Raw genomic sequence first — 15,421 nt, forward strand, 5'->3', positions numbered from 1 at the left:
TCAAATCATTGGCGCCCCTTTGAGGAACCTTTTGAACCCTATATTCCATACCCAGTGAAAACACGCCTGGGCTGTGCTTCATCCATCCATTTTCTGTACCCATCATGATAGGGTCATGACATTAAAAGACCCTAATCTTTTTTTTTATTTAGTCTGCCTTGCAAAGCTCTATTCGTGTGCTGTCAGCCTGTGATTTCATCTGTTAAAGCATGTCTAAGGAATGTGAGGCTACATTTTGGACGATTGATAGAAAAGGCAACAATCTCAGAGAGACTGACAAGATACAAACTGTTTGGAAAGCTAACCGTTTGTGGCCAACATGGCTAAAGTTACCATTTTTTAACTCTATCTGCATTAAACGGAGGATTTTTTTCAAAGCTTTTAATGCATTCCATCATGTTGTTCAAAATCTACAAAACACATATGGATCAAATCTGAAGTGGATAACTGTACACTCAACACAGAAGAGAGATTCTCTAAAACCCAACTGTACTTTTGAAAACACAAAAAAGTAGTATATCCATTGTGTTTGGGCATTAGGACCATCACAGCTCGAGACAAGCATAAAAAACCCAACAGTTGGCTTCAGCATATCTTGCCATTGCACAACGTCTACACCCCGTTGTGGGGGAACGTAGATCCTGCAGTTAGAAATAACCATCAGTGCACCCGCTCAGGTGTCCGGCTCAATATAAGCATAAAATAAGCACATGGGTTTTGTGAGTTTTGGGTGCTTGGACATGATGGAAGACAAATACACAACATAATTTCACCATCTCTCTTAGGTGATATTGAACATTAAACAGAAAAAAAAAAACTGAAGTGACACTTCAATGCACCTCGTCTGTAAGAATGACCCCAGCAAGAGGATAGAGCTATTAGAAGATAATAAAAAAATCTTTATTGATATAAGGCAATGTGTTATTTTATAAAGTAGATTCAGAATATAAGGTTTTGTTAGAGCACCATAAAATGTAATGATGTTGTCATACATGTCCAGAGCTTGTTTATCCGCCTCAGGAGACCCAGTTGGAAGTTTCAGACTTTGGTCCTTTCACATTAAAGATTCTCCATATAAACCGTCACTCAGCAGCTAGATCATCCAGTGCTTTGCCTTGTCTGCTATTATACTGTATAAAAGCACTTAAAGGTGCCATGACATCACTGTATAAACCATTTCATGTAGTTGATATTGTTGCATATCATTAATAGCAATCAAACGTCATGTTGTTATTGTCAGGCCAAATGTCCCTCCTCATTAAAAGTTGGTTGGTAATGATATGCAGATTCTGCGATTCTCTCGTCCTTCGGGATTGACTGGAACCTTCATACATTTTTGACCACCCTCAGACCTATCAGCTCTCCTTTCTAGTAACCGCGGTGAAGTTAGCTTTAGGTTGAGCATTGGATATTTGCCGTCCGCGGCTTCAGCAGCGTCAGGCGACACAGGGAGGCTGATCTGTGGCTGCCGCTCCTCCAACTTCCTCCTATCAAGTGGATTAGTCAGACATGCAAGCTCAACTCACAGTTGATGCATCAGGTGAGGAGAGGAGGGAGGGAGGGAAGGCTGTTTGCTTGGTGGTGTGCTCTGATTGGAGAATATGAATTACAAAGACAGATAAACTGTTTTCTGATCTGACCATTTTTGAGCATAGCAACTAAGCTGACCACCCCTCAGCAGTTCCTTTGGTACTCACTCTTGACATTCACACAGTTTCATCAGTCCACAAAACCTCAAAAAAATTTAATTTGTTGCCACGGCCCCTTTAAAACCTACAAAACACATCCATTTGCTGAGTTTGAAGCCTAATTAAACATCCTGGAAGTTGCATCGCTTCCCATTCCAATGATACCGTCTATGTTCCCCCAAAAGTGGCCATAGCTGTTTGTGGGAGAAAGATGCGATGTCATTGAATCTTTCAACAAATAAACTAGTCAAACCTAGACTGAGTAAATGTACACCCATTAAGAAACACTTAAAACACAGTTTACCTTTGAAATTCTCCCTCTGTTTGCGTAACCAAAAAAATCTTGGATTTGTTGTTTTCCTAAAAACAACATGCATTATTGTGTCTCATGAGCTGAGTGTGTCATTACGCACCTCAGCTTTGCTATATAACTCAGATGCTGCCTGTTTGAACTTAGTTTGAAGAAAAACAATGAGGGGATCGACACAAGAGTGTTCAGCAGTTTTGTGGAGCAGGGAATTAAAGTGGACTGACTTTAACTGCACGCCTACTACTGCCTCTTTGATCCACCTGGAGGGCAGGATCTTCTGTGTTTATACTGAGAGTGTGCTAACACTCTGAGCTGTATGGATGCTTTGCTTTGGGTGAAAAAGGGAAGTTGAGGGCAGCGTTGTTTTATGTCAAGGGAGACATTGCTTGTTCACAAATCCTGTACTGTCAGAGCTTTTGACTTTCATTTGTCATTTTAGAGATAGAACATCTAAAAATATCATTAGCATCCCTGTTGAATTTTACAATGTTGATGTGTCTGGAGGAATCTTTGTGGGGTAGAATATACATCATATTCAATAAAAGAATATAAGCGTTCCAGTGAGGTTTGTTAGTTTTATATATATATATATATATATATATATATATATATATATATATATATATATATATATATATATATATATATATATATATATATATATATATGTAGGTGTATGTATATATATATATACATACATACACCAAACAAGTATTAAACATAATTCTGTATTAATTCCACATCTCTGTAATTTTTTTTTAATTGCTAGATTGTTTAGATTTTCTGTATAAAAAAAAAAAAGATTCAATGTCATTTTTATTTCTCAAATGCATTCTCTACAACTCTGCTGTTACTGGTTCCTTAATTACAAAAACAAACTAATCAATCAGCCTGAGGTTGGATATGGCCAAAATTCCCCAGATCTGTTCTGATCGTTGACCGGAGGGTCAGAATAAAAATAATGTTTTTTTCCCCCTTTTAATTCAAAGCATAAAGACTAGGATATCCCACCACTTATGGTCTATAGATGATTCAATCGACAACCTGTAGTTTATTTGTGTTTTGAGTTTAATAAAAATCAGATAAAGGTTTGGGGACACATGCTTTAATGCATAAATGGAGATGATCTTGTAATTCATTCAATTTCTTTTGGATTCAAAAGTTCCGTATTTATCAAAGAACGAGCTGCACCTTTTTTTTCTCTTTTGTGTTAAAGTTGTTAGAACTGAAATTAATTGGTATTGGTCCAAACTGGAACCAACAGGTCTGACCCCAAAGAAAACTGCAATTCAGTATCAGCCAGGAAAAGCCTGATCAGTGCATCTCCACTCAAATCGCTTTTGCTTTCCAGTCATTTCTGCTAAGCCCCCCACCTCCCTCTGCTGTTTTATCCAAAGTGGATAATTGACAACAACAACAACAGCATGAGGTCCAAACAAAGGCCTTTTTTCCAGCTTTAAAGCTTCCTCGTATCTAAAGAAGCTCAGATTTAAAGCAAACATGCTGTGTCAAAGCTGCTTCAGTTCCTTTCACACACATCCGGAATCATTGAATCTTATGTCGACTGTTCTAGTCTAGTCATCAGTAAAGGCCTTGGCTGGTATTTGGGGAGTGCAGCTGCGTGTGTGTGTGCGTGTGCGTGTGTGTGTGTGTGTGTGTGTGTGTGTGTGTGTGTGTGTGTTCCTCTGTGTAAATGAGTTCCAGATAGATTTAGAGAAGGGTTTTACATCTAGGCGAGGCTGAGCCCATGGCACAGCCAGAACAGGTTGAGTTTCAAAGGGGCTTATCAGAGGAATTAGGCAAGTCTTTGGAGTTTGAGCAGAGCCTAATTCCCGCTGACCTTTCCCTGGCTCGAGTTTGACTTTTTGTGGTGATCAGCAAGTGCTCTAACAAGCTTTTCCGTCTGTGTGGCTGGGGATTACTGTGGAACTGCCGTGCCCTCCCCTGCACTCACAAGAAGCCATCTGTGGTAAAGGGAGATTAGGTGAGGGAGTGAGAACAGAGGAGAGAGAGAGAGAGAGAGTGAACAGAAGTAGGCAATAGCCTGGAGGGGCATTGTCATGCCTGTCTGTGTTCTGGGGAGGATTCTATGCTTGTCAGGGTCTCCGTTTGTCACAAATTGGTATGTTTTGCTCTGTTATTTTACCTGCCAAGAGTAGACAACCCACCCGGTCAGTAAGATTCCAGTGATTGTTGACGTTTGAGGTTTTTTTATGGAATTATCTTATTTAGTGTTTTTGTGGAATATCTCCTTGGGAATAAACTCCCCATCTCCTCAACACTGAGGCAAGAATTATCATTGCATCGCAACGGCTCTTGATGGTGTCTGAGGTAAGGCTGCACTTTCTATCGTCGCTGTTTCACGCAGTAGCTGCTGAAAGTAAATTTGGGTTCAGGAACTTCTCCCTGATGTTTGTCTGACTCTGCCGTTTAATGACCTTCTGTTGTTTTTTTTTTTTTTTAATGGTGCCTTAAGCCACACGTTCTTAAATGACAGTCTTTTATTTTTATTTGATTGAAAGAAGAAGCGTGTTGTTTATTCCGGTTTAATATTCCTTTTTGTGTTCCAGCACAACAAAATGCAAATGAGATGTCATCTGATTGCATTAATTATATTTCAGGAGATGATCTCCGTTCAGCAACCCCTGCTGTGTTAACAATTGAAATGATTGCATTTAATCAGTGCACTTTTGAATTAATTATGGAAACAGAGAATGTCACATCACTCATAATTAAACAGTAGATAGCTTGTTGACTGAATGGAAAAAGATAGCCGTGCCTATTTTGCTCATTACAGGAGGATTTAAAGTACTTAAAAATATTAGCACTTCTTCAGAGGTTGCATTTAATTGGGATTGTAGAGGAAGTTAATTGTCAGTTGGCTGTTTTTTTTTTTTTTTTTTGCCATCAGCTGCTGTTACTACATATAAAAAGTAACACTATACTTGATTTTTCCTTGTTGTGTATCTCTGGTACACCTTTGTGATAACACCATGGTCCTCACTGAACAGGCATAATGACACTGTCCTGTCCAATCCGATCCAATGCATGTGGGTCCACATCAAGGCATTTCTAAATGGCAGGTTTTGGGGACTTTTGTATTCTTCTACTAGTACTCAGTAAGTCGCGTGGGTTCTTCAAGAATCATATCCTAGTCTAGCGTACACAGCTGGCTTAACTATTATTAGCAGTGCACATTATTTTTGTCGACATAATAAGTGTGGGGTTTTCCTTCACAAGGGTTAGACTTGACGACAGACTGTGTTTTCTGCGGTATGAGAGAGCAGCTGAAGCACAAGCCATTAAACTTTATGACGTTGAAAGCAAAGCGCTAAGCATATGAGACAGGAGGACAACTTTTAGTGTAAGTTTTGTCTGCACATGATTAACTTGAACCACACTGAAATGGATTTTTGAGCCGAATCATCAAGTCCTGCCAAAATGGAGAGTAAACACGCTGACGTGATCTTGGTACTACGGCAAACTGCCCTTTAAGGAAAACAGTCCGCAGGAGCGGGACACGAGTTTAGTGAACACTGTCTGTAGCTCATTGTTGGGTCTTTTAAATCACCACGAACAAACGATAACAGCTGTGATGTTGTTCAGGTGACACATATATCAGCTTTTCCAACTGAGTTGACTACATGTTATCGCAGCCTGCAAAGTGTGTCCCAAAGAAAGTGCTGCTGGGACAGAATGTCACTCTCAAGGGAACTGGATGCTGCAGGTCATGAACATCTTTCATAACAGAGTTAGCTGTGAAACAACTTATGATTAACAATTCATGCTGAACTTGAACTGGTTTGACCTTACCTGTTTCTGTAAGAATATGCCAGTATAAATTTTGGGGTTAAGACACACTATATCTAGCAGTCATTGGGTAAGAGGTGGCAATGCTTTCTTTCAACTTAACAGTGGACAAGCTGAAAAAGCACTTACCTTTGAAAACATCAATATAAACATAAAGTGTCTTTTTAAGATTTGCTGATCTTGTTATTTGTAGACATTGCTGTTTAGGCCAGCAATGGTGCTGTTAATGACAGTGCCAGTACATAGAAAATGGCAAGGTGGCATATGGTGCTCTGTCCCTTTAAGAATGGGTACAAGAGTAGATAGAGACTAGCCTTATCGTCGTCGTCATCATCATGCAGAAGTCATCCTGGTCGCCTCTCCTCCCTCTCTACTGCATTATCATAAAAAGTGATTTAGGCCTGATTGATGCAAATGGCCCTCTGTTCTTTTTCTATCATTAACGGGTCCTTCGCCGTGGCCACAGGCGGTGATTAAAGCTGTCATTTCCAGCTACTCATTAAAGGAGAGCGCTGGGCCGTGGGAGGGATTCGAGGAGGGGGAGGAAGGGTGGGAGACGGATAAAGAAGAGGGAGGAGGAATGGTGCCTTTTTATTCCTGAAGAATTGCTATTTAACAGAACTATCTATTTTTTAAAGTCATTTATTTATGTACAGATGGCAAAAATATCTTCATTAAAGCATTCTTTATGACTCTACGAATGCTGGTTCGTTCAGCATTGATGCTGCTTATTTCAAGGTAAAACAAAAAATAAAAATCCTGCAGTAGGGTTCAAATGGTAACTACTCCATAGTTTGTATCCATTCTCAGATTTAGTGGTGAACTAGAAAAAGTGGTGGCACACATAGGCTGCGTGCTACAGCCTGGAGATCATGAACAATACTCTCAAAGAAAGTCAAAGTGTTGAGGAACAATCCCTGATACTGAAGTGCATCTGCAGCCACCCCACGGTTCCTGGCAGCGACATTACTTTGAGACTCACACTTACACTTGAACATGACTGTGAGAGTGTTTGTGTGCTGATAGGTCCCTGTTCTACTCTAATGGGGGTGTTATTGCCTGTGAGGTAGTGAGATGTGAATCTCCAGCTGAGCTCTCCTCTGCAGGGGTCTATACTACTACCATGTCCTGGAGACCTGCACTAATAGCCAAAGGTGCCCTCGCTGCTACTGGGCCCAGCAGGCACATCTCTCCATGGATACACACCACCCCAAACCTCCATCTGCCCCGCATACACCCCTACATCGCCTTAATCTATCACTACAACTCAGATAGCATGCTGGGATTCTGGTCAGGGCTGCACATGGCTTAGAGCAATAGGACTGGGGATTTGGGGATTGGAGACCACAATGGGTTGGAGAAGATATGCTTTCTAAGTGGCTCAGCTCTGAGGCACTAGGCTTCAATCAGAGGTGTCCATCAGGGATCAAAATTCTGTAGCAAACGCTTCCTTGCTTTAAGATGTGATATTTTTTTCATGCCAGGCTACTGGAAAATGCCATAGAGTCTTGGCTTCTTTGTTTGTTGCTGAAATAACTTGCTGGTGCCACAGTACAAGCTGCTAAAGTTCACACAGCTTTAATCAGGGCACATGACACTACTGGTTCAAACTAGGGATGCCATGATCAGCAATTTCTAGATGATTTCAAATTAGCAGTTTTGTCCAATTCTAGCCATATATATATGGCTAGAATTGTTATATTTTGTCTTTATCAGCTGTAAAGGGGACATCATGCATTTACGTTCTTCCTGCAAAGCGTTGGTCTGAATTCCTCATTATTGTTGCCACACAGCACTTTTGCCCCTGTTCTGAGTTGCGTGTGAGAGCAACTTGTTTTGGTGCAGCCTCTTTAAATACAAACCTGGTTTATATTCCAGGTTACAGAGTGTTCCACTCCACCCCGTTTAGCCATTTGTGTACTATGCTGGAGGATGGTGTAATGAATTGTGTGGGTCAATACACCCAACAACCTAACATATTCACTTATCCACCTGTAGCTCCAGCATCCTTCGGCTTGGACCACAAAATCGTGGCGAAAAAAATAAAAATGGCGAATTAACAAAACTGGTAAATCAGAAGTCCATGACCTTGTGAAGCAACTTCACAACAAATACTGTAATGTAGTTGCTCAAAAAAAATTTTGAAAGGAGAGGAAACTGACCAGCTTGAAAAATATGACCCAAACAGAATATGAAGATATCCATGCTGCATCTGGACAGACTACATTTAAACTTTCTGCACTCCTAGAGACTCAAAGTATACAATAAAATGTATTTAAGGGCTAGAAAATTGCATTTTGCATGATATGCCCCCTTTAAAATAGCAGGATATAGCATCCAACAGCCTTTCTGCAGTAAAATCACATGAAAGAGGATTTACTATTTTAAAATAAGACAACATGAGTATGGAGGTTATACCATATTTGACTTCTCTTTAGTGTCTCCTGTTAGTGAATAGATTGACTATTCAGTATAGAATGTTTACCCAGACGTTAGCTAACCATAACCCAAGTCCAGCATGCTTCATTATAAACAGATGTGGAAAGCTTGGAAGATAGAAAAAAAAGAACTTTCCTGCAGTGCATTAAGCTTCCCTGTTTTGTGCTTTAAGTCTTGCTCTCTCTCACAGCCAGAATGTCTGAACATGTCATAGAAAATACTATTTCCTTTCAAACATTTCACAGCTACAGAAAACAGTTAATTTTGAGTCTTCTTCCCTCAGTAACACTCTCCAGTGTTGTTGTTGTGTCTCGTTATTTTGGCTTTTTGTCTTACAGCCAGTGACGGGGATGCGCTGGATTGTTTAACAGCCTTCTTTTTATCTCTGTTATTTCTGTCAGGACAGACTGCAGGAATTCATCAGGACATTCTTGGGTGTCCTGAGGAAGAATATGGCTTTACTGCAAAATGCTTGTAAGCCACATTAGTAGCAATTGGCTACCATATAAATAGTTTAATGATTACTTGTTGAATGCAAACATATTCACTTAATGTATTTCCTTACAACACACCTTTCTAATTGTGGTGTCGCTCAGTGTAAAAAAATTGATGGTGCTATCCCACTATACATAAAAAAGTTACACATTCCCTGTTGTTAGATGTCACAAATTTTCGTACATCCTTGTAATAGAAAAGAATGAAGGTCCATTCTGCCCCTTGTGACCCTGAGAAAAAAGGACCTTTTTTAAAAAAAAAAATAAATAAATAAATAAAAAAAGCTCATACAAAGCTCATTTTAAAAAAAACACGATCTCAGTCCTTTGAAATAATACAATCTCCTACCTGCATTTATAAGCCATTAAAGCAAACATTTACTTTTATGGAGAGTGAAGCCATAATTGCCTGTTCAAGAGCAATGTGTAGGGAGACGTGCATTTATGAAGAAAAAGCCCATCACTATTGTCTATTGGGGGCCTAATGGTGCAATTAATTCTGTTCCTTCTGTTCAGAAGACTTAAGAAAAATTGATGTTCTTTTTTTTCCTTCCCACTTGCACAGTAAAGTGGTTCTAATGAAGAAGATAAAGTAGTTCCTTGGGTGTCTCCTTGGCTCCCAGCAGTCAGCTCAGATGACATTATTCTTGTGCAGCTGGATGGAGCCAGCGGTCTACCCTCTCCTTGGCTCCATGTTGACAAGCCTGCAGCTCCCTCCCAGGGCCACTGTAATGAGGAGGATCTTTTCTCCCAGAAGGCCTAGAACTGGCTTTACCATTGGCAAACGTGGAAATGGAACGCTAGCGCTAAGCACCCGTTGTCCATCTGCGGCTTCAACCCCACCTAAAGCATGGATTATGTCATATGTCACATCATCCCACACTGCTGCTCCAGCCTCCTCTGCAGTTGGCCTAAGCCTTCGAGGTGCCCAGACGGCTGACAGTGTCATTATGGCTGTGGAATACGCCTTCAGGGCTCACCTCCCTCGGGACGCTGTGCCTGCAGACTGCGATGCCAATTGTGGGGAGGGGCTGACAGGGTCTTTATGACTAGACACTCTCCCTAAGGAGCAACTAGGGAATAAATTAGCATGGCCACAACCCTTCTGGCATAATGTGATTGGACATGAGGGAGGCAGCCCCACCCCACCATTCCTCCCAGAGGACAAGTGTACTCAGTGCTCCACCTTATCTTTGTTGAGCATTAAAATACATGATTGCACCTCCAGGGCACACACAAAACACGTCCTTTGTGCGCATTCATCTCAGCATCCATGGGGTAATCATAGATCATAAACTCTGCAGACGAACCACAGTGATCTGAAACTGTTCCTCGCAAGTTAATAAACATTGTCTCCGGTGCCGTAAAAAGTTGTGTTTATTGTCTTCATAGCCGTTTTCCTCCCGTTTTTTTTTTTTTTTTGGAGTTGAATGTGATCATATGGAGAGAGGGAGGGGTGGAGCATGAGAGTGGCTTAGTGGGATACGCGTAGCCCTCAGGAGGTGCAGGTTCTTAACCTCAGCCTGCATGGTCTGATAAGAATGTTTCTTTATTGTCGGCTGGAGAGCAATGCAGACTTGCTAAAGGCTATTAAAACAAGCTTTGCTGCTCAGCCCTTATCAGGGGATTTAATCACCCTGTTAGGTATTAGGGGCTGAAGCAAAGTCTCTTATGGCTCTGAAAGCTCTGAATAGTGCTCAACCATCAAACAATCCAATAAACGCACATCTTTGTTTTTGGGCTCTTGCATCGTAAAGCAGCTACCCAAAGGTACGTCCTTTTTAATCAATACAAATCCCTTCTAGGATGATACTGTCTGTGACCTCCACCCAATATTACAGAAACTGTTTCACAGGAATTTGCCACAGTCTGCTCCAGCTGGTTTTAATGGAAGTCAAGCTACCATCTGCCAGCGATTACTGCCATGGACCGTGCCCGGAGCTTTGCCGACAGTCGCTTTTTGATTAGCAATTATCCTGAAAAAAAAAAGGCAAGGGGAAACTCAGACGCTCAGGAGAACACGGTTCCAACCTGTTTTTCTACTGAGCAAAATTCTGTCAGGGCAGGCAGAGGTTGCTGCGGTTCACCGGGGTCCTCAGCACCAGTTGGCTTTGATTCTCCCATGCCGCCCAGATGTTCAGATCTGGCTCTGCGTTGGCCCTTATGGTTCCACTTACTCTTCGGGGGAGGAAAATAAATGGTTTGTTTTTCTATTGTGGCCTCTCTCATTACGCACTTATAAAACCAGCTTTTGAAGATTAGAAACTTGTGCCTGAGTTGAGCCAGATATAAGCTGGCATGTTAGCCTGGAATGTGTGGCTTTTCCTTTTCCTGAATTCAGCTTTGCACAAACAAGAACAAGGATCAGCAGAGCTGGAGGACATCATGTATCCGACGCGGCTGGACCTTTACGGTGCCCTCCAATAGTGTCCTATAAACGTTTCAAAGTTTTGTCACGTTACAGCTAAAAAACATATAGACAAAAAGCAGTACATAACTGTGAAGTGGAAGGAACATGTTTCTTTACAAATAAAAATCTGAAAAGTATGGCAGTGTTATCTAGCACCCTGAATCACTGCACGTTCAGTTGCAAGTCTCTTGGGGGATGCTTCTACCAGTTTTGCACATCCAGAGATTATATGTTTTTGCAAAATAGCTCAAGAAATAGCTCAAATTTCAAATCTTGCTACAGATGCTGAATTAATTTCACATGTAGGCTTTGACTAGGCCATTCTAATAAATGGCCATGTTGTGATCTAGCCCATTCTGCTGTAGCCTTGGCTGTATGTTTAGGAGTGTCTGCTTCTGGAAGATGAAAACCCACCCCAGGTTCAAGTGTTTTGCCAGTTTTATCAGGTTTTCTTCTCTGACTAGCCTTCATGTCCCTGCTGAAAAACAACACCCCCACAGCATGATGCTGCCACCACCATGTGTCATTGTGGGGTGCTGTCTCTTGGGTGATTTCCATTTCTAAAGATTTACATAACTATATAATTTCTTTTCACTTCCTGTTTGTGTTGGTCTATCATATAAAATCCCTATAGAGTACGCTGATGTTTGTGGCTGTAATGTGACAACAGTTAAAAAAATGACTAATTTAATTTCTTCAAAGCTTTCAGCTTCTAACTTTTGCCACATATATATCAACATGTTTTGGAATAGGAAGATCAACAACTCTGGCAGAGTTACTGAAAAGTACATAGCAAAAGTATGTAGCTCGAATTTCTTTTCTACTTTGTGAGATTAGGATCAAACCACCTGAATTACACCAGACCTCTTTTTTTCAGTTGACCCTGTGGACTCTCCTTGTCTTATCTCCCACTCACTCAGTTAAGGAATTTTCCCTCTGTTTTCCATCTATAGACTAATGCTTTCAAGTTTTCATCACTGACAGCAGTTTTGTTTTACTCCCATGTTTTCCTGCCCGTGTCTAACAACTGGATCCTGGCTCCCACTGCTCTGCGGAGCACTTAGAAAAGAGTTAGTCCTGTTGGATAGCAGGTGTTCCCAGCCTGGCCTGCCCTTTTAAGGGTTAGTCATCTGTCAGAGGGTGTCAGGCCCAGAAGTGAGACTCGAGTCAGCCTTCTAACCGAGTGGTCACCCACCATGTATGAATGAAAAGAAGAAGTGCCTCATTAAGATGAGGTTTCTCCTTCACATGGCTGACCTTGAAATTTTTTTTTGTTGTTGTTGTTTTTTTGTTTTTTTACTGTTTTAAAGCAGTGACATCAGTCTGCTTCTGTTTGATTTTGTCACAGTTGTCCTTCACTTGTGAAAGAAATTGCCTGGGAGGAAAAACAGGAGAAAAACAGTTCTTCGCACTTTTTGTCTGACAACAAAAACAGGACTCTATGGAATGTGGGTGTTTCCTGGAGTACTGCTGGAGGCGATGTTGTGCAAATCAATAAATCTCTACATGGACACAAACATGGGAATTCAGACAATGTGTTGTAGATTTGAAGGGAAAAAAAACCCTCTGGCTCTGATAGTTTCCGTTTTGCAAACTTGACAAGTCCGCTCGCAGACTGGAGTACAGTCGGAAGCGCTGCGGCGGATAGATGGAGTCTATGTTCATTAGACGTCCTTTAATTGGCTTGGAAGGGAATAATCTTTCTATCTTTCTGAGCGTCATCGTTGGCAGACAGGCAACACAGCGGCGCTGCTTATCTGTCAAAACGTCAGCAGGATCTCAGACATGAAAGCGACACATGCCAGCAAGTTGTTCGACACAATGTACAAATACTCCACATCACACCTCGGTGAAAAGGCTTGTCAGAGAACTGTTTGAAGGAAATTAGAGTTTAGGTAAACACAACTGTCATGCGCCGCATTCCTTAGAACACTTTCATCCTTTCTTGTGTTGTTTAAAGGACCCTGAGCTCTGGATTTAGGCGCTCTTCCATTCATCACTTGGCCTAGCTGCCATTGTCGGTGAAACGCTGACAGTATCTTCAAATATTAAAGCCCTGCAGCATCGGCGTTGTCAAATTGAAACGTTGTAGGCAGAATTGCGGCCCACCTGCGCGGCTCGGAAAGCGCTCGAGGGTCTTGCCTTGATGTGTGACAGAAGCGAGGTGCCTGTGAACCAAACAAAACAATCAGCGTGCCCTCCTCTGATTAGCAGACAGCAGCGTGATCTTCCATGTCCTTCATAGAGTTTACTCAGCCACACAGAGGCCACGGTGAAATAACAATGAGCGACTTGCCAGCTTGTCAATCTATTTGCTCCATTTCCTGCCTCCGTCTCTCTAGGCCACAGTGTGTCCTGGAGCTTAATAGAGTGTAGAGGTCTCATTTGAAAATATGAATTTACCCATCAGAATCCGTAACCTTGCCCGCCCCAGGTATTTAACATTAGACATCTGAAGGCAGTGGTTTGACTGACGCATATTGGGGTTGAATGAAAAGCTATTACTGTAGACATGCCTTTGTGTACATGCGTGCACATGTGTGTTAGTCCCCCCCAGCCAACCACCCCCACCCCCCGACTGCCTCCATTCCCAGCCGGAGCGTCAGTCCAAGCAGCAGTGACATGTGGAGGCATTCTCTGTTTATCTTCTCCAGGGCCACGCTCTCCGTGTCTCTTTGTGTCGCTGTCACTCGTGCAGAAAGCACCGGAGGAGGGAGAGAAACCCAGTATGGAAACAGTAAAGACGTGTTTGTTTCCTGAGACAGTCCTGGCTCTCCGGGCGACGGCATCTGTACATTCATGAAACATGACAGCTGTTTAAAAGGGGAAGGAAGAATAAGAGATTCAGCCATCACAAACACGAGCAAACAACTTGAACCCTAACAGTTTGTAGAAGAAATGCTATTTCTATTTTAGGCTCGCCTGGCATTAAACACTTCGTGTAGAGCTATTGACTGCGGTACAACACAATGACCTGGTACCTCTGATGTATATAAAGCACTAAAATATAAAAAAAAGGAGTTAGTTTATAATGCAGTAGGTGTAAAGGCCTCAGAAAATTAAATTAGCCAGTGGCTTAAGCTGGTGGAGGGTTTCTCTGTGTTTAAAAGATTTATGTCTCTGTAAATGGTTCAGAGTAGGTAAACAAACTGCCAAATTTCAATATAATATGTTAACCCTCAAACAGTGACATCTTAACAGGGATTCTCCATCTTTAGTGTTTGGGAGTGCCAGGAAGAAACCACGTCTATCCTTGCCTCATAAATGTAAACATGTGGAGTATGCTAAACTTTAACTGTGTGCTTTGGTCCGATTGGACTAAACATTTTAGTGGCAAACACTCCAACTGGTTCTGGCATCATATATAGGCTAACTTTTGAGGATTAAAAAATACCTCATGCTGATTGTAAAGTATGGTGGGGGATCTGTTGTCACATTAATTTGGGGGTTTTAATTATATATTTGGACCATTCTTTTTTCAGAGTGGAGCAACAACTTGGGCCACTTTTTAAACCAGGGTACACAACTTTGAAATTATTCTGGATTTTCTGCAGTTCACATGGGGTTAAAACTGTATATACAGTATCAAATATATAAATAATAATTATAGTACACCACTGCTGATATTTGGTTAAGTATGCAGAGAAACCACATGCAGCAATGTCCCGGCATCATTCTGGCTGGATATTTGACCACTCCTCTTATTAGAAGTCTTCCAGCATCTTCCAGTTTATAATAGGCAGTGTTATTCCTGTGTTTCTGAATATCAAACTCATTTCCTTGCAGCTGAGAATGACTGCTTGGGTTGGTTGAAACTTGGACCCAACTGAATGTTTTAACATGGCAATTAGCATATGTCAGCACTAGCTTTGGAATGGCAAACTGAAAGCCTTGTCCAGAGCCTTATTGGACATTTCTAGATGACTCACAAAAGGCAGGGCCATGCCAGTAAACCAACCAGCTTGAATTAACTTCACCATTTCTGATAAGAAAACAAGGCTTGTAGACATGGATTCCTAACAACTTGTTAAGTAACATTTGACTGAATAATTGTGGCTGTGCAATTATATATTTGAGCCTTTCTGCATATAAACTGATGAAGATTGGAAAAAGTCCATGCTAAAAGGTATATAGTATATATATTTTTTTAATTCCTTGAAGTTTACTTTCATCATCGTTCACCCCTGAAAATAAAGAGCTCAAATAAATCAAATTAATATGCCGAGTGTATGTAAACATCTGAAATGAAGTGTCAGTTATAACTAAAGTG

General features: G+C 41.3%; 1 protein-coding gene across 13 annotated transcripts in view; it reads left to right on the plus strand.

Annotated features, from left to right (window-relative positions):
* Nucleotides 1-15,421, plus strand: part of auts2a (activator of transcription and developmental regulator AUTS2 a) — a 436,359-nt gene that overhangs the window by 355,826 nt on the left and 65,112 nt on the right. Inside the window, exon 1 of one of the 13 annotated variants that reach the window (XM_012865236.3) lies at nt 4,065-4,329. The exons of the other annotated variants lie outside the window; for them this stretch is intronic. Within the exon in view, the coding sequence (XP_012720690.2) occupies nt 4,318-4,329 (12 nt within the window). The 5' untranslated portion in view covers nt 4,065-4,317. Of the gene's footprint in view, nt 1-4,064; nt 4,330-15,421 lie in introns of those variants that run through there. 13 annotated transcript variants of the gene reach the window in all.

This window comes from Fundulus heteroclitus, chromosome 11 (assembly GCF_011125445.2).
Source record: "Fundulus heteroclitus isolate FHET01 chromosome 11, MU-UCD_Fhet_4.1, whole genome shotgun sequence".
Lineage (NCBI taxonomy): Eukaryota > Metazoa > Chordata > Actinopteri > Cyprinodontiformes > Fundulidae > Fundulus > Fundulus heteroclitus.